The 25,083-nt window shown below is 45.7% G+C and overlaps 1 protein-coding gene across 2 annotated transcripts in view; it reads left to right on the top strand.

Annotated features, from left to right (window-relative positions):
* DNAH3 (dynein axonemal heavy chain 3) overlaps positions 1–25,083 on the top strand; it is a 220,705-nt gene that overhangs the window by 159,673 nt on the left and 35,949 nt on the right. For both annotated transcript variants that reach the window (XM_055365425.2, XM_063700040.1), the window contains 8 exons: positions 5,460–5,583; positions 5,676–5,832; positions 6,077–6,220; positions 7,802–8,468; positions 10,645–10,810; positions 13,934–14,150; positions 18,094–18,276; positions 23,483–23,681. In XM_055365425.2, coding sequence (XP_055221400.2) covers positions 5,460–5,583; positions 5,676–5,832; positions 6,077–6,220; positions 7,802–8,468; positions 10,645–10,810; positions 13,934–14,150; positions 18,094–18,276; positions 23,483–23,681 — 1,857 coding nt within the window. The remainder of the gene's footprint in view (positions 1–5,459; positions 5,584–5,675; positions 5,833–6,076; positions 6,221–7,801; positions 8,469–10,644; positions 10,811–13,933; positions 14,151–18,093; positions 18,277–23,482; positions 23,682–25,083) is intronic.

The raw sequence follows: 25,083 nt of genomic DNA, 5'->3' as shown, positions 1-25,083 counted from the left end.
ATTTTATAGCTAGAAAAATTAATCTTCAAGTATTAAAGGAAAATTGTTATCAACATGCACAAACTCAGAGACTATTATTTTTTTAAGCCATTTCTCAGGAATCTCCTAGAAAATGGATTTCAGGTAATCAAAATGACTATGGAGAGACTGATATAACTAGTAGTAAGCATTAAATATATGGTTATTTGTTGAACTAAGACTAAATGGACAGGTGATATTATGTAAAGACTATATTATTTGATGATGTAGATATAGAACAATTGAAAATGTAGAATTTTCTATTTATCTTATCCCTTGAGTTTTTGAGAACCAAGAGTCTCAGGGTGGAAAAAAGGAGGTCAAGATGTAATACATAGGAAGTTAGGGCCGGGGGCAGTGGCTCATACCTGTAAACCCAGCACTTTGGGAGGCCGAGGAGGGTGGATCGCTTGAGGCCAGGAGTTTGAGACCAGCCTGGCCAACATGGTGAAACCCTGCCTCTACTAAAAATACAAAAATTAGACAGGCATGGTGGTGCAAGCCTGTAGTCCCAGCTACTCAGGAGGCTGAAACATGAGAATTGCTTGAACCTGGGTGGTAAAGGTTGCAGTGAGCTGAGACCACACCACTACGCTCCAGCCTGGGCAACAAAGTGAGACTCTGTCTCAACGAATGAGTCAACAACAAAAACTAAAAAAAAGAAGTTAGGCAAAAGTTATATAGTCCTAAATTTGAACTTGATGTTTAATGTCCACTGAAAAGATCTAAAGAAATAATGACCACTTTATTAACAATGAACATGTCTACTACTCAGATTGTAGTCTTGAAATCCAATTTCCTGCTGAAAGAAACCAAGACATCTTAAAGAAATGGCTGATTGCATGTCTGCTGGGGTAAGAAATATATGAAATAGGCAGGGAGCGGTGGCTCACGCCTGTAATCCCAGCACTTTGGGAGGCCAAGGCAGGCGGATCACGAGGTCAGGAGATCGACCTGGCTAACACGGTGAAACCCCGTCTCTACTAAAAATACAAAAAAATTAGCCGGGCTTGGCGGTGTGCACCTGTAGTCCCAGCTGCTGGGGAGGCTGAGGCGGGAGAATGGCGTGAACCCGGGAGGCGGAGCTTGCAGTGAGCCGAGATCCCACCACTGCACTCCAGCCTGGGTGACAGAGCAAGACTCCATCTCAAAAAAGAAAAAGAAAAAAAGAAATATATGAAATAAGTCTGTAAAGTCTTGATATACCAGATAATGAGAAAGCTATCAAAGATTACCAGACTCACATCAAAAGGACTTGGTTGTCAACATAAAGAGGCTTTCACTCACCAAAGATGAGAAAATTTAAGCTTCAACAATGGTAGTGATTTCAATGGATTGAAATTTATCCAAATATATTTTAATCCATGAGTCTATAACAATAATAATAGTTGGTCACCTACAGAAAATGATAAGGAACCAACTCGTTATCTTGGAAACTGATAAGTAAATGGGAAAGAATCAGGCATTCTCTGACACCCTGACTTTCTTGTATGAAATGTACCACTGTATAACCAAATAGTGGTTGATGAGGGGAAGTATCTCATGAAAATATTTCAACTAATCGATGAAAAAGAAGTGACTCAGAATATTACCATTTTGCAAACCCCAGTGAATTAATGGATGTAGCCATTGAGCATCAGTAGCTACCAACATTACAAAAGGAGAAACATTATTGAGTACTTTCCGATGAAAGAACACACCACCACCTATGGTCTGGCCAAAGGGATGGAATCTGAATCCCAACAAGTCTCTGGATCCAGCTACAAATTTGTAGGAAATACAGAGGACAGAGGAACGTGATAAACTGCATCATAAGTGTGTAATCAACAAAATCCTGACTGTGAAAACTCTACAAGTCAAACAGCCCAGATCTTCAACTGATAAGACATGTAAGAAAGGAATGGAGGGAAAAAACTATAAATTAAAAAGAGGCCTTAAGAAATACATATAAGGCCAGGTGCAGAGGCTCACGTCTGTAATCCTAGCACTTTGGGAGGCCGAGGCGGGTGAATCACCTGAGGTCAGGAGTTTGAGACCAGCCTGGCCAATATGGCAAAACCCCATCTCTACTAAAAATACAAAAATTAGCCAGTCATGGTGGTGCATGCCTGTAATCCCAGCTACTTGGGGTTGAGGAAGGAGAATCACTTGAACCTGGGAGGTGGAGGTTGCTGTGAGCCGAGATCGCGCCACTGCACTCTAGACTGTGCAACGGGAGTGAGGCTCCATCTCAGAAAAGAAAAAAAAAAGGCATATGGTTGTTTTAACTGGCAGAATTAAACAATTAAACCCTGGTGTCTACAAATAAACACTTGGATGGTAAAAATCATAAAGAAATGCAAGACAGCAATTACTATAAAATTTAGAAGAGTGATAACTTTTGGAGGAAGAAAAGGAGACAGTTTAGGATGGGCTCTGTCGAGAGGCTTTTGTGGAGGGCTGGCAAAATTCTATTTTGTTTTTGTTTTGTTTTGTTTTTTGTTTGTTGGTTTTGAGACAGAGTCTCGCTCTGTCGCTCAGGCTGGAGGAGTGCAGTGGCACAATCTCGGCTCACTGTAACCTCCACCTCCCGGGTTCAAGCAATTCTCCTGCTTCAACCTCCCGAGTAGTTGGGACTACAGGTGCCCACTACCACGCCTGGCTAATTTTTGCATTTTTAATAGAGATGGGGTTTCACCATGCTGGCCAGGCTGGTCTCAATCTCTTGACCTCGTGATCTGCGCGCCTCGGCCTCCCAAAGTGCTGGGATTACAGGAGTGAGCCACCACACCTGGCTGGCAAAATTCTGTTTCTTAATCTTGACAGTAGATGCTAAGAGTGTTAACCTTATAATGATTCACTAAACTGTACATTTGTTTTGTGTGGTTTTCTGTATCTATCTTTTACCTGTAACAAAAAAATGTTTTAAAGATATACAGGCAAACCTATAGAGACAGAAAGTAGACTATTAGTTGCTGCGAACCATGGGAAAATGGGGAATGACTGCTAATGGGTACAAGGTTTCTTTTTAGCACAATTAAAATGTGCTAAAATTGTGATAATGGTTGCACAACCCTGAATATATTAAAAATCATTGCATAATTGTACTTTAAATGGGTGAATGGTACAATATGTGAGTTATTATTGGGATATCAATAAAGCTGGTATATATTTATATAAATAAATACAGATATCTAACAATTATAGACAGATACATAGATCTATAGATACACAGAAAGATGATAGATTAGACAGATAGATGATATAAGGATACCAAATTAGCAGGGGAGAATGGATTTGGCGCGTATAAGGTAAGTGAAAGTGAGAGGTGACAGCGTGCTGGCAAGTCCTCACAGCCCTCGCTCACTCTGGGCGCCTCCTCTGCCTGGGCTCCCACTTTGGCGGCACTTGAGGAGCCCTTCAGCCCACCGCTGCACTATGGGAGCCCCTTTCTGGGCTGGGCAAGGCCGGAGCCCACTCCCTCAGCTTGCAGGGAGGTGTGGAGGGAGAGGCGCGAGCGGGAACCGGGGCTGGGCGCGGCGCTTGCGGGCCAGCTGGAGTTCCGGGTGGGCGTGGGCTTGGCGGGCCCCGCACTCGGAGCAGCTGGCCAGCCCTGCTGGCCCCGGGCAATGAGGGAGGGACTTAGCACCCGGCCAGCGGCTGCGGAGGGTGTACTGGGTCCCCCAGCAGTGCCAGCCCACCGGCGCTGCGCTCGATTTCTCACCGAGCCTTAACTGCCTTCCCGCGGGGCAGGGCTCGGGACCTGCAGCCCGCCATGCCTGAGCCTCCCACCCACTCCATGGGCTCTGTGCGGCCCAAGCCTCCCCGACGAGCACCACCCTCTGCTCCACGGCGCCCAGTCCCATCGACCACCCAAAGGCTGAGGAGTGCGAGCCTACGGCGCCAGACTGGCAGGCAGCTCTACCTGCAGCCCCCGTGCGGGATCCACTAGGTGAAGCCAGCTGGGCTCCTGAGTCTGGTGGGGACTTGGAGAACCTTTATGTCCAGCTCAGGGATTGTAAACACACCAATCAGCACTCTGTGTTTAGCTGAAGGTTTGTGAGTGCACCAATCAACACTGTATCTAGCTGCTCTGGTGGGGCCTTGGAAAACCTTTATGTCTAGCTCAGGGATTGTAAACACACCAATCAGCACCCTGTGTTTAGCTCAAGGTTTGTGAGTGCACCAATCAACACTCTGTATCTAGCTGCTCTGGTGGGGCCTTGGAGAACCTTTGTGTAGATACTCTGTATCTAACCTGATGGGGACGAGGAGAACCTTTGTATCTAGCTCAGGGATTGTAAATGCACCAATCAGCACCCTGTCAAAACAGACCACTCGGCTCTACCAATCAGCAGGATGTGGGTGGGGCCAGATAAGAGAATAAAAGCAGGCTGTCCGAGCCAGCAGTGGTAACCCGCTCGGGTCTCTTTCCGCGCTGGGGGGAGTTTTGTTCTTTCCCTCTTTGCAGTAACTCTTATTGCTGCTCACTCGTTGGGTCCACACTGCTTTTATGAGCTGTAACACTCCCCGCGAAAGTCTGCAGCTTCACTCTTGAAGCCAGCGAGACCACGAGTCCACCGGGAGGAACGAACACCTCCAGACGTGCCGCCTTAAGAGCTGTAACACTCACCGCGAAGGTCTGCAGCTTCACTCCTGAGCCAGCGAGATGACGAACCCACCAGAAGGAAAAAACTCCGAACGCATTCGAACATCAGAAGGAACAAACTTTAGACGCGCCACGTTAAGAGCTGTAACACTCACCACGAGGGTTCGCGGCTTCATTTTTGAAGTCAGTGAGACTAAGAACCCACCAATTCCGGACACAAAAGGAGATTTTCACTTTCAACAAAAGTATTCCTGAATTGTTTGACTCTTTTACAATGATCATGTATTGCCTTTATCTTTTAAAAACAATCTCGAGGCCGGGCGCGGTGTCTCATGCCTGCAATCCCGGCACTCTGGGAGGCCTGTAGTCTCAGCTACTCTGGAGGCTGAGGCTGGAGAATCTCTTGAGCCCGGGAGGCAGAGGTTGCAGTGAACTGAGATGGCACCACTGCACTCCAGCCTGGGCAACAGAGGGGAACTCCATCTCAAAAAATAATGTAATATAATACAACATGATATGATATAATAATGAGCACTAAACTAGCACTCAGTAGAACTTCTGCAGTATGGAGATGCTCTATATCTGTACTGAGCAATACGGTAGCCACTAGCCACATGTGGCTCTTGAGCACTTGAAGTGTGGTGAGACTAAGGAAGAGCATTTTTAATGTTATTTAATATTAATTAATTTAAGTTTAAATTTGCTGCAGGTGGCTAGAGGTTGCCATATTGCACAGCACAGCTCTAGAACATGAAGGCAGAAGGCAAAGCCACCTCTTGTGCATCCTAGGGTCACAGACAGTGTGAGAATATGTGTTTTCCAGGATGATTCACTTGTGTGTTGTGTTCCCCAGGACGATTCACTCGCCATCTGAATATCATTTCCATCAATGCCTTTGAGGATGATATTTTAACCAAGATTTTCAGTTCGATTGTTGACTGGCACTTCGGGGAAGGGTTTGATGTGATGTTTTTAAGGTAAGAGGTTCCTCTGTCTTCCTGGATATTGGGCTGGGGGTTCTCAGTTTCTGGCCCCTCCTTGACTACTGTGCCATCCCTTTCCTCCCAAGGTACGGAAAGATGCTGGTCCAAGCTACTAAGACAATTTATAGAGATGCAGTGGAGAACTTCTTGCCAACTCCCTCGAAGTCACATTACGTCTTTAACCTGCGGGACTTCTCACGAGTGATTCAAGGGGTCCTGCTGTGCCCTCACACACACCTGCAGGTCAGCCACTATCATTTTACTACCAAGATCATTCAGCATATCCTTGGCTACATAGAACATGTAGTAATAGCAGTAATAGCTAACTTTTATTAGGCACTTAGTCTATGCTAGGCATTGTGCTAAGCATTTTATAAACATTATCTAGTTCAATCCTCAAATCAACCCCAGGACTTAGCTACTACTGAGAACTACCACCTCAGGGACCATCTTCCACTCGTTTGAATAATTAACTCTGGATTTTTAGGATGTAGAAAAATGTATCCGGCTTTGGATCCATGAGGTTTATCGGGTCTTCTATGATCGTCTGATTGACAAGGAGGACAGACAGGTCTTCTTCAACATGGTGAAGGAAACCACGTCCAATTGCTTCAAGCAGACCATAGAGAAGGTAAACCAGATTCTGTGATCATTTGGCCTCAGAAATGGTTCCAAGTGTTTAACCACGTTACTCTCAGATTTCAGGTTCCCTTCCTGTTGGAGACTGCCAGCTCTGCACTCTGAATCTCAGGAAACAGTATTGAGTCAACTGCTCTTTTGATTTGGTGATATTTTACTTGGTCCAACTTTGCTTCCCTTCTGTTGTAACATATAAGTTTGAATCCACTCAAAATGGCTTAACATGCATTTTAAGTTCATTATAAATGAATGTTTATTATGAACTTAAAATGCATTTTTAGGATCAATTGGTGAGTTGAGAAACGAACTATACATTGTCATGATTTGACTGAGGTCCTATAAAGCTCAAGTGAAAGATTGTTATGGTTTTCCAGGTGTGAATATTTTCTCTTTTCCATTTTCATATAAGAAAAGTTGTTTTAAACATCTATATTTGCATCATCTGGTTATTCTTCCACTGCTAAGAAGCTGTGATTTCTCCATAGAAAAATTTCAAGTGTTTTATCTTGCGTTCAGAGGCCAAGTGCAAAAGCGTCACTGGGTTCTAACATAGGAAGAGGAGGCATCTAAAACGTTCCTACTCCAGGCACAGAGTGGGGACCAGGGTAGTGTCTATACTTCTATTTGGTGGAGGATCAGGCACATAAGAAAAGCACATCCTTCAACTGTCTTTTCTGGGGACCGTACAAACTGATCACCAATGTTTTAATCACATGGCAAATAGACTGATTAAAGCATTCATACTCTAATGTCCTTTCTTTTAAAAAAAAATATTTATTTTTAGAGGTAGGACCTCACTCTGTCACCCAGGCTGGAGTGCAATGGTATGATCATAGCTCACTGCAGCCTCAAGCTCCTGGGCTCAAGCAGTCCTCCACCTCGGCCTCCTGAGTAGCTGGGATTACAGGTGTGCACCACGATGCCCAGCTAATTTTTTCTTATTTTATTGTAGAGACTGAGTCTCACTATGTTGCCCAGGCTGGTCTTGAAGTCCTGAGCTCAAATGATCCTTCTGCCTCGGCCTCCCAAAGTGCTGGGACTACAGGCATGAGCCACCGTGCCCAGCAATATTCTTTCATTATAGTCTTTACAAGCATGAAATCCACATATTATGTTTAAAAAACAAAAAGACTGGGCCGGGCACAGTGGCTCATGCCTGTAATCCCAGCACTTTGGGAGGACGAGGTGGGCAGGTAACCTGATATCAGGAGTTCAGGACTAGCCTGGCCATACATGATGAAACCCCATCTCTACCAAAATACAAAAATTAGCCAGGCATGATGGTGGGTGCTTGTAATCCCAGCTATTTGGGAGGCTGAGGCGGGAGAATCGCTTGAACCCAGGAGGCAGGGTTGCAGTGAACCGGGATCACATCATTGCACCCCAGCCTGGGCGACAGAGTGAGACTCTGTTTCAAAACAAAATGAAACAAAACAAAACTGATGATCCATGACCTTGAAGGATGTGCTCAGAGGAAATAAGCCACGTCTCCCATGCCCTCCCTCCATGATGTCCCTACCAGCCTGGCTGGGCCGTTCACTGAATGCCCCGCCGAGATTTACTTTTCTTACAGGTGCTTATCCACTTGTCACCCACTGGAAAGATTGTCGATGATAACATTCGAAGCCTCTTCTTTGGAGACTATTTCAAGCCAGAAAGTGACCAAAAAATCTACGATGAGATCACTGACCTGAAACAGCTGACTGTGGTCATGGAGCACTATCTGGAAGAATTCAACAACATCAGCAAGGCCCCCATGTCCCTGGTCATGTTCAGGTTTGCCATTGAGCACATCTCTAGGATCTGCCGTGTCCTCAAGCAGGACAAAGGCCACCTGCTCCTGGTGGGCATAGGGGGCAGCGGGCGGCAAAGTGCCACCAAACTGTCCACATTCATGAACACATACGAGCTATACCAGATCAAGATCGCCAAGAACTACACAGGCAATGACTGGCGAGAAGATCTTAAGAAGATCATGCTGCAGGTCGGCGTGGCCACCAAGAGCACCGTGTTCCTCTTCGCCGACAACCAGATCAAGGACGAATCGTTCATGGAGGACATCAACATGCTTCTGAACACAGGTGACGTGCCTAACATCTTCCCTGCTGACGAGAAGGCTGACATCGTGGAGAAGATGCAGACTGCAGCCAGGACCCAAGGAGAGAAGGTTGAAGTCACTCCTCTTTCTATGTATAACTTCTTTATTGAGAGGGTGAGAAAGAACCTTCACATTGTCCTCGGTAAGAAGAAAACTCCATTTGCCCTTGTTCTTCTGGGTGTTTTGGGGTCTTGAGTGCCCTGAGCAGCCCAATCCCTTACAATGGTCCCAGGGTTGATTCAGCCAACGCACCAGCTCGGGGTCAGGGCCCGGAGTTCCTCTGGCAACTTTTTTCACTCTTCTGAGCAGCAATTTTTTTTAAAGACTGTCTTGCTCTGTTGCCCAGGCTGGAGTGCAGTGGTGAGATCTCAGCACATTGCAACCTCTGCCTCCCAGTTTCAAGCGATTCTGGTGCCTCAGCCTCCTGAGTAGCTGTGATTGCAGGCGCGTACCACACCTGCTAATTTTTGTATTTTTAGTAGAGAGGGGTTTCACCATGTTGGCCAGGCTAGTCTCATACTCCTGGCTTCAAGTGATCTGCCCGCCTCGGCCTCCTGAAGTGCTGGGATTACAGGCATAAGCCACCGTGCCGGACCCTGAACAATTTCAAACCTGTCCCCCGTCTTCAATTTCCTGAATTCTCCTCTGAGAATTACCCTTGCACAGAATGACATCTCGGGTTTTCTCTGTGAATGACATTCCCAATGTATCTAGAAACCTAGCAATTGTGTTTAGTACTTCCCTTTCTTTACCAAGTCCTGTCTATGTTACCTCCAGCTGTCTCATATCCACTCTCTTATCTCTATCACCTTCACATTGGCTAAGCTGCCATCCTCTTACCCAGGCTCACCTCTGCAACTTTCTAATCATTCTAGCTCCATTCTTGTCTGTTCCATGAAGCCAGGCTGATTTTTTTCATATGCTGCAAATATTATCATTGTGTTCATGCATGCATACACACACACACGCACGCACACATGTGCACACGTGCACATATACACACACACACACACATTGGGATAAGGACCAAAATTACTAACCTGCGGTCTCATAAAGCCATAAGGCTACCTGCCAGACTGTCTTCTGTATCCTCTCCACCTTCATCTTTTCAAACCATCCCCCTTTCTCTCTTTTTTTTTTTTTTTTTTTTTTTTTTTTTTTTTTTTTTTCTGGATATAGGGTCTTGCTCTGTCACCCAGGCTGGAGTGCAGTGATGTGGTTCTAGCTCACTGCAGCCTCAACTTCCTGGGCTCAAGTGATTCTCTCACCTCAGCCTCCTGAGTACCTGGGACTACAGGCACACACCACGATGCCCAGCTAATTTTTTCCATTTTTGTAGAGATAGGGGACGGGGATGTGGGGTTCACTTTGTTGCCCAGGCTGGTCTGAAACTCCTGGGCTCAAATGATCCTCCTGCCTTGGCCTCCCAAAGTGTTGGGATTACAGACATGAGCCACTGTGCCAGGCCTCTCTGTTCTTTACCCACAGTGACCTTTCACTTCCACCTAGACATCATGCTTCCTTCCACCACACATAGTCTAAATAACAATGAATGGAATTTTAAGTGTGGAACCCAAAATTTGTTATTGGCCAGAGATGGGATCAGAAACAAGCAGATGACCTCACAGCAACTTCTATAAATAACAGTGTATGGCTCCCGTGTATCGGCACAAATACAGCAAGTCAATCAAAGGGCTCCAGCCACACTGGCTACGTGACCCGAAGGATGCAGAAGGAACAATAGTGTGTATGGGAGACCAGTTAGAAGGTAATAGACTCAGGCATGGTGGCTCACGCCTGTAATCCCAGCACTTTGGGAGGCTGAGGCAGGCAGATCACTTGAGGTCAGGAGTTTGAGACCAGCCTGGCCAAAATGGTGAAACCCCGTCTCTACTAAAAATACAAAAATTAGCTGGAAGTGGTGGTGGGTGCCTATAGTCCCAGCTACTCAGGAAGCTGAGGCAGGAGAATAGCTTGAACCCAGGAGGCGGAGGTTGCAGTGAGCCGAGATTGTGCCACTGCACTCCAGTCTGGGTGACAGAGCAAGAATCTGTCTTAATAAAAAATAAAAAAATAAAAAAAATTTTTTTTAAAAAGGGGCTATTGTAATGGGCTCCTCACAAAGTTAAGTGAAAATATCCCACTAATTAGCCCGCATTTCCCAGGCACTCATTATGGCCATTGACAGTCACATCCCTGGAGCGCCAGGAGGAAGCCTGCCCCCACTTACCCCACCAGAATCCTTGGGAATACCCGCCTGCCTCCTTGGGTCCACCTACCTTGGAGGAAGGTAATTAACAAAATCTCCTTTTCATTAGCCATGAGTCCAATAGGGGATGCCTTCAGGAACCGCCTGCGGATGTTCCCTTCGCTGATCAATTGCTGTACGATTGATTGGTTCCAGTCCTGGCCCACAGATGCCCTAGAGTTGGTGGCTAACAAATTTCTAGAGGATGTGGAGCTTGATGACAACATTCGGGTACAGTAAGTGTTGATTGCATTTTAGGACTCTAGATATTCGAAATTTGAAGTCCAGATGCTGGCTCTATTTTTGTTGTTGTTTTGAAGATTTCTCAATTTGTATATAGCAAATGTCTTATGCTTTTAAATTGAATCACAGTTAGATATTTAATAAAGCATCTTGTCTGTAAAAGAAGAAAATTTCATTGTTCAGAATTGTCCTGGAGATTTGTCCTAGCTATGAGAACCTGGAATAATGATATAGCTATTTCAGTAGTCCTAGAATATGCATTCTCAACAGGAAGAAGATTGCTGCTGAGACCACAAAACAATGTTTGTTTATTTGTTTTTGAGATGGAGTCTTTCTCTATCCCCCAGGCTGGAGTTCCTTGGTGCAATCTCAGCTCACAGCAACCTCTGCCTCCCAGATTCAAGTGATTCTCATGCCTCAGCCTCCCCCAAGCAGCTGGGATTACAGGCACCTGCCATCACCTCCAGCTAATTTTTATATTTTTACTAGATATGGGGTTTCGCCATGTTGGCCAGGGTGGTCTCGAACTCCTGACCTCACGTAATCTGCCCGCCTTGGCCTCCCAAAGTGCTGGGAATACAGGTGTGAGCTACTGCACCTGGCAAAAATTAGTTCCTATAAGGGTGAAAATTTACTTTTATGTATAAAGCACATATATATATGTGCTTTATTATATATATATGCTTAATTATATATATTATATATTATATATGTGCTTTATATATATGCCTTATATATAATATATGTGCTTTATACACTTTATATATGTATATATGCATATATATATGAAAAAAAGCATTTTATTTGGCTAGAGTAAGGGAAGAGGTGAGAATATCAGTCATTCTGGATGTTCCATGAAGGCTAGAGATCAGTCAACCTTGTCTACCTCTGTATCCTTAGTTTCTAGAAGGTGCTTGGCACACGGTAGGTTCAATCATTGTTTCTTTTATTTATTTATTTATTTATCTATTTATTTTGAGATGGAGTCTCGCTCTGTCGCCCAGGTTGGAGTGCAGTGGTGCGATCTCGGCTCACAGCAACCTCTGCCTCCCGGGTTAATGCGATTCTTGTGCCTCAGCCTCCCGAGTAGCTGAGATTACAGGTGTGAGCCTCCATGCCCAGCTAATTTTTGGATTTTTAGTGGACACTGGGTTTCACCATGTTGGCCAGGCTGGTCTCGACTGACCTTAAGTGATTTGCCCACCTCAGCCTCCCAAAGTGCTGGGATTACAGGCGTGAGCCACCGCACCCAGCCTCAATCACTGTTTGTTGAATTAATGGATGAAAAATGAGGAAGTAGGTAGGGGTAAGAGTGTCAATGGCCTTAAATTCCATTTGGGGTATTTTGAACTTTATTATCTAGACCAGAAGACCCTTAACCTGGGTCCACGTGCTTGTGGGTAGAATTCAGTGGGTGGATGAATATGAATGGGAAACATTACATCTTCATTTCCAATGACATCCAACTGGTACTTTGTATTTCCTCCAGTTATGAATGTAGGCAGTAAACCCCAGTGGGATGAGCAGGGCCTGACTTTGTTACCAGTAGGAATCATAGTTCTTTGCAGAACTCATTCCATCGTTACAGTTAACTCAGTGTATAATTTTCTTCGAATTGATGGTGCTTTTTAGACCTGCTGCCCACTCTTGTTATTTAATGCAGAAGCTGACAAACTATGGTTCATGGGCCTAGTTCAATTCACCCTGCTTTTGTAAATAAAGTTTTATTGGAACGCAGCCATGCCCATTAGTTTACACACCATCTGTGGCTGTTTTTGCACTGAAATGGCAGAGTTGAATAACTGTGACAGATATCATGTGGTCCACAAAGGCTAAAATATTTATTATCTGACCCTTTCCAGAAAAGGTTTACTAATCCCTGATTTAATGCCTCAGTAAAGCAGCACATATATTACTATATTACAAATTTTAAAATATTTTAAAACATTTCAAAAAGTCTATTTCAATATAATTGGTTTCCATGGTAATTCTGTGTTTTATTTTATGCATTTTTAAAAATTGGCTGGGCATGGTGGTTCATGCCTATAATCCCAGCACTTTGGGAGGCCAAGGCGGGTGGATCACTTGAGGTCGGGAATTCCAGACTAGCCTGGGCAACATAGCAACCCCTACCCCACCCCCCACCATCTCTACTAAAAATGCAGAAGATTAGCTGGGTGTGGTGGTGTGTGCCTGAGACTTCAGCTACTCGGGAGGCTGAGGTGGGAGGATCACTTGAGCCAGGGAGGTTAAGGCTACAGTGAGCCATGATTGTGCCACTGCACTCCAGCCTGGATGACAGAGTGCAATCCTGTCTCTCTCTCTCTCCCCCCACATATATATAAAATATATTTATATATAAATATATAATATATATAATATAAATATATTATATATTATATAATATAATGTATATTATATAATAATATAAGTAATGTAATAAATAAATATATAATAAAATTATATATATATATATATATATATTTTTTTTTCTACAAAGTCAGGGAATTTCTCCAAACTACCAAAGTTTAGGAACTCCTGCTTAAGCCCTGGTGATTCATCAAAGGGATCAGTGATAGAAATGACTTGATCAAAGATCATTTGTGGCTGGGCGTGGTGGCTCATGCCTGTAATCCCAGCACTTTGGGAGGCCAAGGTGGGCAGATCACCTGAGGTCAGGAGTTTCAGACTAGCCTGACCAACATGGTGAAACTCTGCCTCTAATGAAAATACAAAAATTAGCTGGGCGTGGTGGCACATGCCTGTAATCCCAGTTACTCCGGAGGCTGAAGCAGGAAAATCACTTGAGCCTGGGAGGCAGAGGTTGCAGTGAGCTGAGATTGCGCCACTGCACTCCAGCCTGGGTGTCAGAGAGAGACACTGTCTCAATAAATAAATAAATAAATATAAAATCATTTGTGTGAGAGTATGCACCTATGTACCTGCCCCATCCTTCTCCGCCTCAGCTCTGTTGACACGTCCTCAGAGAGTTTGGATTCTAATGTGTCACAGTCAGTGTATGTGCCTTCTCATATCCTCATGTCTATAACTAAAGCTGTACTGGATCTCCCTGGAGGATGTTGGGTCCTGCCTAACCGCCTTGGTGTCCTCGGCAGGGTCGTGTCCATGTGCAAATATTTCCAAGAGAGCGTCAAGAAGCTGTCACTTGATTATCACAACAAACTTCGAAGACACAACTATGTTACCCCCACCTCCTACCTTGAATTGATTCTAACCTTCAAGACGCTCCTGAATAGCAAGAGGCAAGAGGTGGCTATGATGAGGAACCGCTACCTGACAGGCTTGCAGAAACTCGACTTTGCAGCTTCTCAGGTGAGCACTGCCAAAACAGAACAGAGATGAAGAGGCCCGGGACGAGGTGGATGTGCCGAGGCATGTGTTCAGGTGCAGAATTAAGAGGACACCAGATCAAGCAGAATGTGACCCTGCATTTGCAGAGCTTACCTTACCTACATCACTGTAATCCCTGCCCTGTGGGATCCTGTCTTTAAGATTTTGATATTTTGTTCATCATGGGTTTTTTGCATTAATTTTGATTTCTTAATCTATTGCAATAATGTATTATTTATCTTGAGTACTTTTTTTTTTAATGACCCCTTAAGTTTTGTCCTCAAGGTGAGTGCCTCCCTTGTCTCACCTTGTGGGGACCTGGGCAGGATAAGGCAGTGAATGGTTCAAGATATCTTTGTGGAGTCAGATCTGGGCCCAAATTTATCTCTACAGCATACCAGCTGTAGAGCCAGGGGCATGTTATTTCACTTCTTTGAGCCTCAGATTCCTCTTCTATAAAAAGGTGAAGGCCCAGTGCAGTGGCTCATGCCTGTAATCCCAGCATTTGGGAGGTCAAAGCGGGAGGATCAGTTGAGGCCAAGAGATCGCTTGAGACCAGCCTGGGAAACACAGCAAGACCCCATCTCTACAAAAAAATAAATAAAATAAAATTAGCCAAGTGCAGTGGCATGTGCCTATAGTCTCAACTACTTGGGAGGCTGAGGTGGGAGGATCACTTGAGCCCAGGAGTTTGAGGCTGCAGTGAGCTATGATCGTACCACTGCACTGCAGCGGGGTAACAGAGTGAGACTTTGTCTCTTTATTTTATTATAATTATTTCTTTCGAGACGCAGTCTCTCTCTGTCACTGAGGCTGGAACTCAGTGGCGCAATCTCAGCTCGCTGCAACCTCTACCTCCTGGGTTCAAGTGATCCTCCTGTCTCAGCATCCCAAATAGCTGGTACTACAGGTGCGTGCCACCACGCCCAGCTAATTTTTGTATTTTTAGTAGAGACAGGGTTTTGCCATGTTGGCCAGTCTGATCTCGAACTCCTGACCTCAGGTGATCTGCCCACCTCGGCCTCCCAAAGTGCTGGGATTACAGGCATGAGCCACCTGCCCGGCCACCTTGTCTCTTTAAAAAAGAAAAAACTAAGTGGTAGCAGTTTCACTGCATAGGGCTGTTATGAAGATGAAGTAAGCTGACACAGTGCAGCCTTTAGCAAAATGCCTGGCACATGAGTTATTAATTAATTTGTTCTTAGAGCCACCTGAAAAATTATCTAAAATGAAAGCTGTACTAGGAGATGGATTTTCAGCCCCAATAAAGACCAAAGAACATTGATTGATTTACAGAGCTTGGCTCTGTGTACAGCAAACCCACAAACACTGCAATGCAGGGATGGGAGAGAACATTGGAAATGGCCTCTGTTGCTCTGTTCCTGGGGATTTGAGTGGTTGGTTTTTAGAGATGTTGAAATTGAAGTCTGTCCAGCAAGGGTGAGGTCGGCCATGTCTGAGGAACAGCAAAAGGACCTAAGACAGTCTAGACCAGAAAATAAAATGATTGCACCAGTTAACATTTCTTGGGTCCTACTGCATCCCTAGTGCTGTGTGTGAAGAAAGTATTGTTACCATCTCCATGTGATACACAAAGAAACCAGGACACAGATACACAAAGAAACCAGGACACAGAGAGGCCAGGTGTCTCACCCATGATCACACAGCCTGGGGAGTGGTCCGGCTAGAACTGAAACTTAGATCTGCATGACTCCAAAACCTATGTTCCTAACCAGGCCAGCCTGCTGTGCTTCTGGTCTCACACAGGCTCACTGGCGGCATTGGGTGCAAGGTCATGAAAACTGTCTCCAAATACATGAAACCCAACCCTGTTTGTCTGAGCTGCTTTAAAAGGCAGAATCATGACCAGTGAGTGAAAACTTCAGGGGGGTAAATTCTAGCTCTGCATCAGGAAAAGCTAATGGTTTTTTCTTTGTTTGTTTTTGTTTTGACAGAGTCTCATTCCATCACCCAGGCTGGAGTGCAGTGGTGCAATCTCGACTCACTGCAACCTCCACCTCCCGCATTCAAGCAATTCTCCTGCCTCAGTCTCCCGAGTAGCTGGGATTACAGGCACGTGCCACCACGCCTGGCTAATTTTTGTGTTTTTAGTAGGGACAGGATTTCTCCATGTTGGTCAGGCTGGTCACGAACTCCTGACCTCAAGTGATCTGCCCACCTCAGCCTCCCAAAGTGCTGGGATTACAGGTGTGAGCCACTGAGCCCGGCCTAATGGGTTTAATTGTCTAAAAAATGGCACAACCCTCATGAGAGGTGGTGCCGCTCCCTGTTATTAGAGGAGTTCAGAGACCAGAAAACTACTTAGCAGGAATGTTTTATAGAGCATCAGACTGTTTGTCTTAGTCAGCTTGGGCTGCCATAGCAAAATATCCCAAACTGGGTGGCTTCAACAACAAACGTTTACTTCTCATAGTTCTGGAGGCTGGGAAGTTCAAGATCAAGACACTAGCAGATCCACTGTCTGGTGGGGGCTCTTTTCCTGGTTTGCAGACGGCTGCCTTCTTGCTGTGTCCTCACACAGTGGGAAGAGACAGATCTCACGTGGCTTCCTCTTTTTATTATATAAGAGCATTTACCCCATCATGTGGGCCTCACCCTTATGACCTCTTCTAACTCTAATTACCTTCAAAGATCTCGCCTATAATTGCCATCAAATTGGGGATTATGCTTCAACATATAAATCTGAGGAGGACACAAACATTTAGTCCACAGTACTATTGGAAAAAGTAGCCTTGAAAGTACCTTCTATCTCAGCTGTCTTTTTTCTTCATAGCCTTTAAGAAAAAAATGTAGCTTTAAAAAATTATTTTGGCTGGGCACAGTAGCTCATGCCTGTAATCCCAGAACTTTGGGAGGCCAAGGCAGGTGGATCACCTGAGGTCAGGAATTGAAGACCAGTCTGGCCAACATGGTGAAACCCCATCTCTACTAAAAATACAAAAATTAGCTGGGTGTGGTGGCACATGCCTGTAATCCCAGCCACATGGGAGGCTGAGACAGGAGAATTGCTTGAACCCAGGAGGCAGAGGTTGCATTGAGCTGAGATCTCACCACTATACTCCAGCCTGGGTGATAGAGTGAGACTCCATCTCAAAAAAAGAAAAAATATTTTAACTTAAAAAAAAATTTTGTAGAGACCTGTTCTCACTATGTTTCCCAGGCTGGTCTTGAACTTCTGGGCTCAAGCAATTCTCCCGCCTCTACCTCCCAAATTGCTGGGATTACAAGCCAAGAAAAAAATGTAGTTTAAAAAAAAATTTCTTGGCCGGGTGTGGTGGCTCATGCCTGTAATCCCAGCACTTTGGGAGGCTGAGGCGGGTGGATCACCTGAGGTCAGGGGTTCTAGAGCAGCTTGACCAACATGGTGAAACTCCGTCTCTACTAAAAATATAAAAATTAGCCAGGCGTGGTGGTGTGTGACTGTAGTCCCAGCTACTTGGGAGGCTGAGACAGGAGAATTGCTTGAACCCAGGAGTTGGAGGTTGCAGTGAGCCAAGATCATGCCACTGCACTCCAGCCTGGGCGACAGAGTGAGACTCTGTCAAAAAAAAAAAAAAAAAAAGTCTTAACTTGCTTTTGCTCTGTCTCTCTCCCATTACCCCCAACACTACAATATAGACTCAGTGAGGTAGGAAACGGTTTTTAAAAAAATATTTTAGTTTACAATTATATGTCTAGTGCCTAGCACAGTGCTTGATAACCACAACGCAGAGTGTAAACTCAATAACTGTGTTGAAAAACCTATGAGATAATCACTAGGAAACGAATCTGTACCCAGGACCATGTCAAAATCATTAGTACATATTTTCTGCTTATGTCATAGGTTGGAGAATCATTTCAACTCTTGTCTACTTTGCCATTTTCAGTGCTGACCCTGGATTTCTCCCACCTCTCTCCTTGCTAGGTAGCGGTCATGCAAAGAGAACTGACAGCTCTTCAACCTCAACTCATCCTCACCTCCGAGGAAACTGCCAAGATGATGGTGAAAATTGAAGTGGAGACGAGAGAAGCTGATGGAAAGAAACTTCTGGTGCAGGCAGATGAAAAAGAAGCCAATGTTGCTGCTGCCATTGCCCAAGGAATCAAGGTAGAAAGACTGAGAAGAAAGGGAGGGAACTGGTGCTGCCGAATGAGCATGGTTATACCCATCTTACGGATGAGAAAAGTGAGGCTCAGAAAGGGTAGGCAAGGCTGGGCATGGTGGCTCACAGCTGTAATCCCAGCACTTTGGGAGACCAAGGGAGGTGGATCACCTGAGGTTAGGAGTTCAAGACCAGCCTGACCAACATGGTGAAACCTCATCTCTACTTAAAAAAAAAAAAAAAAAAACTAGCCAGGTGTGGTGGCGTGCGTCTGTAATCCGAGCTACTCAGGAAGCTGAGGCAGGGGAATTGCTTGAACCTGGGAGGCAGAGGTCGCAGTGAGCTGAGATTGCACCACTGCACTCCAGCCTGGGTGGCAAGAGTGAAACTCTGTCTAAAAAAAAAAATAATAATAAGGGGTAGGCGACTCTCCCAGCATCACATAGCTGATAAGTGTTGAAGGAAGTTGTTCTGAAACATCGCTGAAACCAGGAAGCATTAAGACCCAACATGGGCAGGTGTGGTGGCTCATACCTGTGATCCCAGATTTTTGGGAGACAAAGGCAGGAGGATCGCCAGAGCCTCGGAGTTTAAGACCAGCCTGGGCAACGTAGCAAGATCCTGTCTCTACAAAAAAAAAAAAAAAAACTAAAACAGCCAGGTGTAGTGGCACACCCATGTAGTCCCAGCTACTCAGGAGGCTGATGTGGGAGGATTGCTTGAGCCCAGGAGTTTGAGGCTGTAGTGAACTAGGATCGTGCCACTGCAATCCATAGCTCACTGCAGCCTTGAACACTTGGACTCAAGTTATCCTCCCATCTCAGCCTCCAAGTAGCTGACCAAGACCCTGTGTTGTCTAAAAAACAAAACAAAAAAGTGGCCAGGGGCAGTGGCTCATGCCTGTAATCCCAGTACTTTGGGAGGCTGAGGTGGGTGGATTGCTTGACTCCTGGAGTTGAGGACCAGCCAAGTTCAAGACCAGCCTGGGCAACATGGCAAACCCCATCTCTACAAAAAATGTAAAAAAAATTATCCAGCTGTGGTGGCATGCACCTATGGTCCCAGCTACTCAGGAGACTGAGGTGGGAGGGTCCTGAGCCCAGGAGGTCGAGGCTACAGTGGGTCCAGGTCGCACCACTGCACTCCAGCCTGGGTGACAGAGCAAGACCCAGTCTCAAAAACAAACAAACAAAAAGACCCAATATGTTTTGACCTCGTCTTTTACCACTTTTCCTTCATTCCCTGTACTCTGGCCACGTTGGTCTCCTAGCTATTTGTTAAATATTCACAAGCCGCACTCCCACCCCAGAGCCTTAGAACTGGCTGTTCCCTCTACACAGAATGCCCTTCCTTTTGATATCCACATGGCTGTTTCCTTCGTCTCCATTGTATTTTTGCTCAATTATGCCTGGCGTGTTGTAGGCGTGGAATAAATATTTGTTGAATGACAGAATGTTGAACCTAGAGGAAACCCGCTTGAAGGTGATTGTTGTGCCAGAGAGGAAATAGTCCTGGTAAGGGCTTGACCTACGTTCACGTAGTAGAAGAAAATCTACTTCTTCTATTAGCACTGATGTGATGTTGTATATTTCACAAAGCACTTTGAAGTACATGGTTACATTTGAGCATTACAACTACTTTGAGACTTCAGAATGACAGATAGGGCCGGGAGAGGTGGCTCATGCCTGTAATTCCAGCACTTCAGGAGGCCAAGGTGGGCAGATCACTTGAGGTCAGGTGTTTGAGAACAGCCTGGCCAACATGACAAAACCTTATCTCTACTAAAAATACAAAAATTAGCTGGGCGTGGTGGCATATGCTTGTAATCCCAGCTACTCAGGAGGCTGAGGTGGGAGAATTTCTTGAACCTGAGAGGTAGAGGTTACAGTGAGTTGAGATCGCACCAATGCACTCCAGCCTCAGCGACAGAGCAAGACCTTATCTCAAAAAAAAAAAAAAAAAAAAAAAAAAAAAAAGACAGACATGGGCATATGAGAGTTGACAGCATTGAGGTTCAGTGGTAAATTGACTTTCCAGAGCTGCATGGTTAGTTAGTGGGATTAGAAGCCAAGGTTCATGGCACTTACCTTAACATACTTGAACCTATGCCCCCACTTAACAGAAAATTCTCTCAACCATTCTTCAAACAAGGGCTTTGATCAAAAAGCAGCCTATGTGTCTTCTATCATAAATAGGTCATGGCAGCTGGGCAAGGTGGCTCACGCCTGTAATCCCAACACTTTAGGAGGCTGAGGCAGGCGCATCACTTTAGGTCAGGAGTTGGAGACCAGCCTGGCCAATATGGTGAAACCCTGTCTCTACTAAAAGAATAAAAATTAGCCGGGCGTGGTGGTGGGCACCTGTAATCCCAGCTATTCAGGAGGCCCAAGCACATGAATCACTTGAACCTGGGAGGTAGAGGTTGCAGTGAGCTGACATCATGCCACTGCACTCCAGCCTGAGTGACCAAAAAAAAAAAAAAATCACGGGGCATTGTCTCAGAAGGGCAGGCCTTTTTGATTGGCTTTTCTCCACTGAGTCCTGAGACCTGGCCTGTGGGAGATCCCCTGGGTGGGTCTGATCCCTGTCAGAGTCACATAATGAATACCCTGAATTACAGATGTTTTTTCACTTGTAGTCCTGGTAGAACAGACACGAGGTGAATGGAAACCATCAGTGATAATGGGCCAGCCATGATGGGTCATGCCTTTAATCCCAGTGCTTTGGGAGGCTGAGGCAGGAGGATGGCTTGAGGCAAGGAGGAATTTCAGACCAGCCCAGGTTACAATAGTGAAAACTCTTCTCTGCAAAAAACTAAAAAGAAAAAAATTGGTCAGGTGCAGTGGAGCACACCTGCGGTCTTAGCTACTCAGCAGCCTGAGACAGGAGGATCACTTGATTCCAGGAGCTGCAGTGAGCTATGATCCCACCACTGCACTCTAGCCTGGACAACAGAGTAAGATCTTGTCTCAAAAAAAAAAAAAAGAGAAAAAGACTCAGGAGATTTCAAGTAACAGTTCTGAATTTTCAGCTTTTCTTTGGAAAACATCAGGCAACCTGGCAACATCGGAGCTGCCCTCCCAGGTTGCACTCATCTTCGGTATTAAATAGTTGCTGCCCCTGTGTGTTCCAATTCACCAAAGTCCCAGCCCCACCCGCTCGCACTCACTGGCCTGGCCCCCTGAGGCGCATGAATTGGCAACTCTTTAATGTTTCTGTGCTAGAATCAGGTACATCAGGGCTCAATTTTTGCTCTGTCCTTTCCTAGCTTCAGTTTCTTCATCTACAAAATGGGGGTACTAAGAGGAAAACATGTAACATTTGTAGCCTGTGCCAGAGCATAAGGGTCTATGTTAGTGATTCTCCAAAACTGCTGTTCTTTGCTCTATACCAAGGGGACTTGCCTATGTGACGAAGGCTAGCCCCTTTCCACATGTGGGTCGCAGAGGGAAGGAAAACAGCACAGCCAAGATTCTGCTCTGTAATGTCAGGCCAAACAGCGACTTGTTGGAGCAGGAGGGAGGTGAGTGATGGCACAAGGTTTGTAAGGCGGCGACCCAGGACGCCCCACTACACCCACTCCCAGGCAATAACTGCCACATCAGGTTTCGGTGCAAAGGGTGAGGCTCAAGGCTCTGCCATCCCATCCTTCCTCCAGGGAGTGACATCCTGGGATGAGTCAGGAAGTGGAAGAAACTACCCAGGGAGGAGAAGAAACTGGTGTCTGATTGTGCAGCTTTCCTGAGGCTTTTTTGTGGACCGGAATCCCTTCCTGGACCTTTCAGGGCTGTGGCCCTCCTGCCCAGGAGAAGTTGCTAATTTTCTCTAATCTCCTCACACTCCCAGAAATGACACAAGATGGAATAGTGCCCAGTAGGGTACCGAATGCACAGTAGGAATGCAAATGAAATCCATATTAGGAGTTTCTGTTTGATTTTAATTTGCCTTTAAGAAACATAAATTTTAGTGTTTCTTTATGTGGAGACAAAGTTCCCTGCTCTTTACCAAAAAAGAAAAAAAAGTGATTTGTTAGAAACTCAGAAGTACGGCTGAGCACAGAGGCTCATGCTTGTAATCCCAGCACTTTGGGAGGCCGAGGCAGGCGGATCACTTGAGGTCAGGAGTTCGAGACCAGCCTAGCCAACATGGTGAAACCCCATCTATACTAAAAATACAAAAATTAGTCAGACCTGGTGGCAGGCACCTGTAGTCCCAGCTACTCGGGAGCCTGAAGTGCGAGAATCACTTGAACCCGGGAAGCAGAGGTTGCAGTGAGCCGAGATCGCACCGCTGCTACAGTCCAGCCTGGATGATAGAGCGAGACTCTGTCTCAAAAAAAAAAAAAAAAAAAAAGAAAAAAGAAATCCATACTGGGAAGACAAAGACTGGAAGAGCAAGAATCAGGTCACCAACTCTTGATTCACAAGCGCAATGGTTTGCTTACATTGGTCAATTCTTTCCAATTATTTCTTTCCCCCCTAATGAGGATGATCAATGATACCAAAATTACTGTGATCCGATTACATTTCATCACATTGCACTGAACTCCATACCTCTCAAACAATCCGATTGCTCTTTTCATGCTAAGACTCGGGCAATTTTAAATTATTATGTTTTTAGCATAGAAACAAATGTGGTAACAATGCCTATGTGAGATTTTTGTTTTGTTTTCGTTTTTAGACAGAGTTTCACTCTTGTCGGCCAGGCTGGAGTGCAATGGCAAAATCTCAGCTCTCTGCAACCTCCGCCTCCCCAGTTCAGGCAATTCTTCTACCTCAGCCTCCTGAGTAGCTGAGATTACAAGCGCCCGTCACCACGCCTGGCTAATTTTTGTATTTTTAGTAGAGACAGGGTTTTGCCATGTTGGCCAGACTGGTCTGGAACTCCTGACCTCAAGTGATCCACCACGTTGGCCTCCCAAAGTGCTGGGATTACAGGCATGAGCCACTGTGCCTGGCCAAAAAAGCAAATAAGTTGAATGCTCAGATGTTCGGGACATCCAGACCACAGCCCCAAAAGGCCATGCATGTGTTCCGGCTGCTGGTTAACGGTCAGAGCCATTGTCCAGCTCCAGCGGCAGGCACCGCGTTAAAGGGTATCTGGAAGAGGAAGCACCTCTTCCTTCTTCCTCATGTAGGAGTGGAGCTCTGCTTCGCCCCCATTGTGCCAGGCCCTGGGCACTCATCTCCTTTGTCCTCATGCCGCCCACAGAATGAATGTGAGGGGGACCTAGCTGAGGCAATGCCTGCACTCGAGGCTGCACTAGCTGCTCTGGACACCCTGAACCCAGCCGACATCTCGCTGGTGAAGTCGATGCAGAACCCACCAGGCCCTGTCAAACTGGTCATGGAGAGCATCTGCGTCATGAAAGGGATGAAGCCAGAGAGGAAGCCAGACCCTAGTGGCTCCGGTAAGCGCCACCCCACCCAGATGCCTGCACAGGCTGCGCTTTCCTGGCAGTGGGGTGCCAGCACCCACTGCATCCCCAAGTCGACTGCAGGCATGCAGGCAAGATCACTGAGTTTGGAGGAATTAAGAAAGGAACCAGGCTGTGTGTGTGCACCCAAGGCCTCTCTCAGGCTTCTCCAGCAGCCTCCGCCCTCTCAGTCAGTTGGGAAGAATGTAGGTATCTGTAGGTGGAGCTGAGCTTAGTCAAGGCTTCTCCCTGCAAGTCATTACAAAAATGAAGGTCAGGTAGACAAAAGGCTTGGTGTGGAACCAACACAGAGTCATGTGTGGGTGACCGAGAGAGCTACAGAGAGAGAGAAACAGAGAAGCAGAGAAAGAGAGTTAGGGAAAGGAAAAGAATGAGACAGAGACAAAGAAAGGAACAGAGAGAAAGAGTCTGAGAAATAAATGGAGACCCAGACACCTATACACGTATGCATACATGCACACACATGCATGCACACACAGACATGCACATATAGACATACATGCACACACAGAGCCATGCACAAACACACATGCAGACATGCATACATACAGGCAGGCACATGCATATACACCCAAAGGGACAGGGGGACCAGGAGAGAAGGAAATCGGGAGAAAGAGACAGGGAAACACACACACACACACACACACATACACAGAGAAAGAAAAAGCAGATGGGGAGAGACTTGCATGCACAAGTGAGATGCAGACATACAGGAGAGAGTAAGACATGAGGGGAGAGAAACAGGTAGAGATAGAGACTGAGAGACAAATATGCGGAGAGCGACAGAGAAATGGAGACAGAGAGATGCAGAGACACATGGAGTGCCAGAGACACAAAGAGAGACACAGAAACAGAGACAGAGTGGGAAGAAAAGAGACCATAGAGAAGAGAGACAGAGACAGGGAGAAAAAAACAATCACACGAAGACAGAGAAGAGGAGTTGGGGGAGGGGGTGGGGTGGAGCAGGAGTGGGGAATGGAAAATTGGAGAGAGACTTGGGCAGGAGACAAGGGCAAAGAGAGGCAGAGACGGCAATGGAGAGGAAGAAAGAGAGAGGGACAGATGAACAAAGAAAGAGAAAGAGGAGGATACAGAGAATTAGAAACAGGCAGAAAGGAATGGGGAAGGAGGAAGGAAAGCTCCTTCTACAGTTGAGCCTAGAAACATTAACAGGTGAGTATTCAATCTCCTTCAAATTTAAATTAGGTGTAGGACTTTGCATTAAGACCAGTGCCTTAGAGCTGAACAATGACTTTAAAAATCACCTCCAAATCTATTTCCTGCCTTTTGAGTCTTCCAGTCCTGGGAACAGTCTGGCTATTCCTTCATTCTTTCTGAAATGTTAGAAATCTCTGCTCTAATCCCATCCAGGTGC

The sequence above is a fragment of the Gorilla gorilla genome, chromosome 18 (genome assembly GCF_029281585.2).
Source record: "Gorilla gorilla gorilla isolate KB3781 chromosome 18, NHGRI_mGorGor1-v2.1_pri, whole genome shotgun sequence".
Lineage (NCBI taxonomy): Eukaryota > Metazoa > Chordata > Mammalia > Primates > Hominidae > Gorilla > Gorilla gorilla.
The sequence above is the reverse complement of the archived record's forward strand: the minus strand, read 5'-3'. Positions and strand labels throughout refer to the sequence as shown.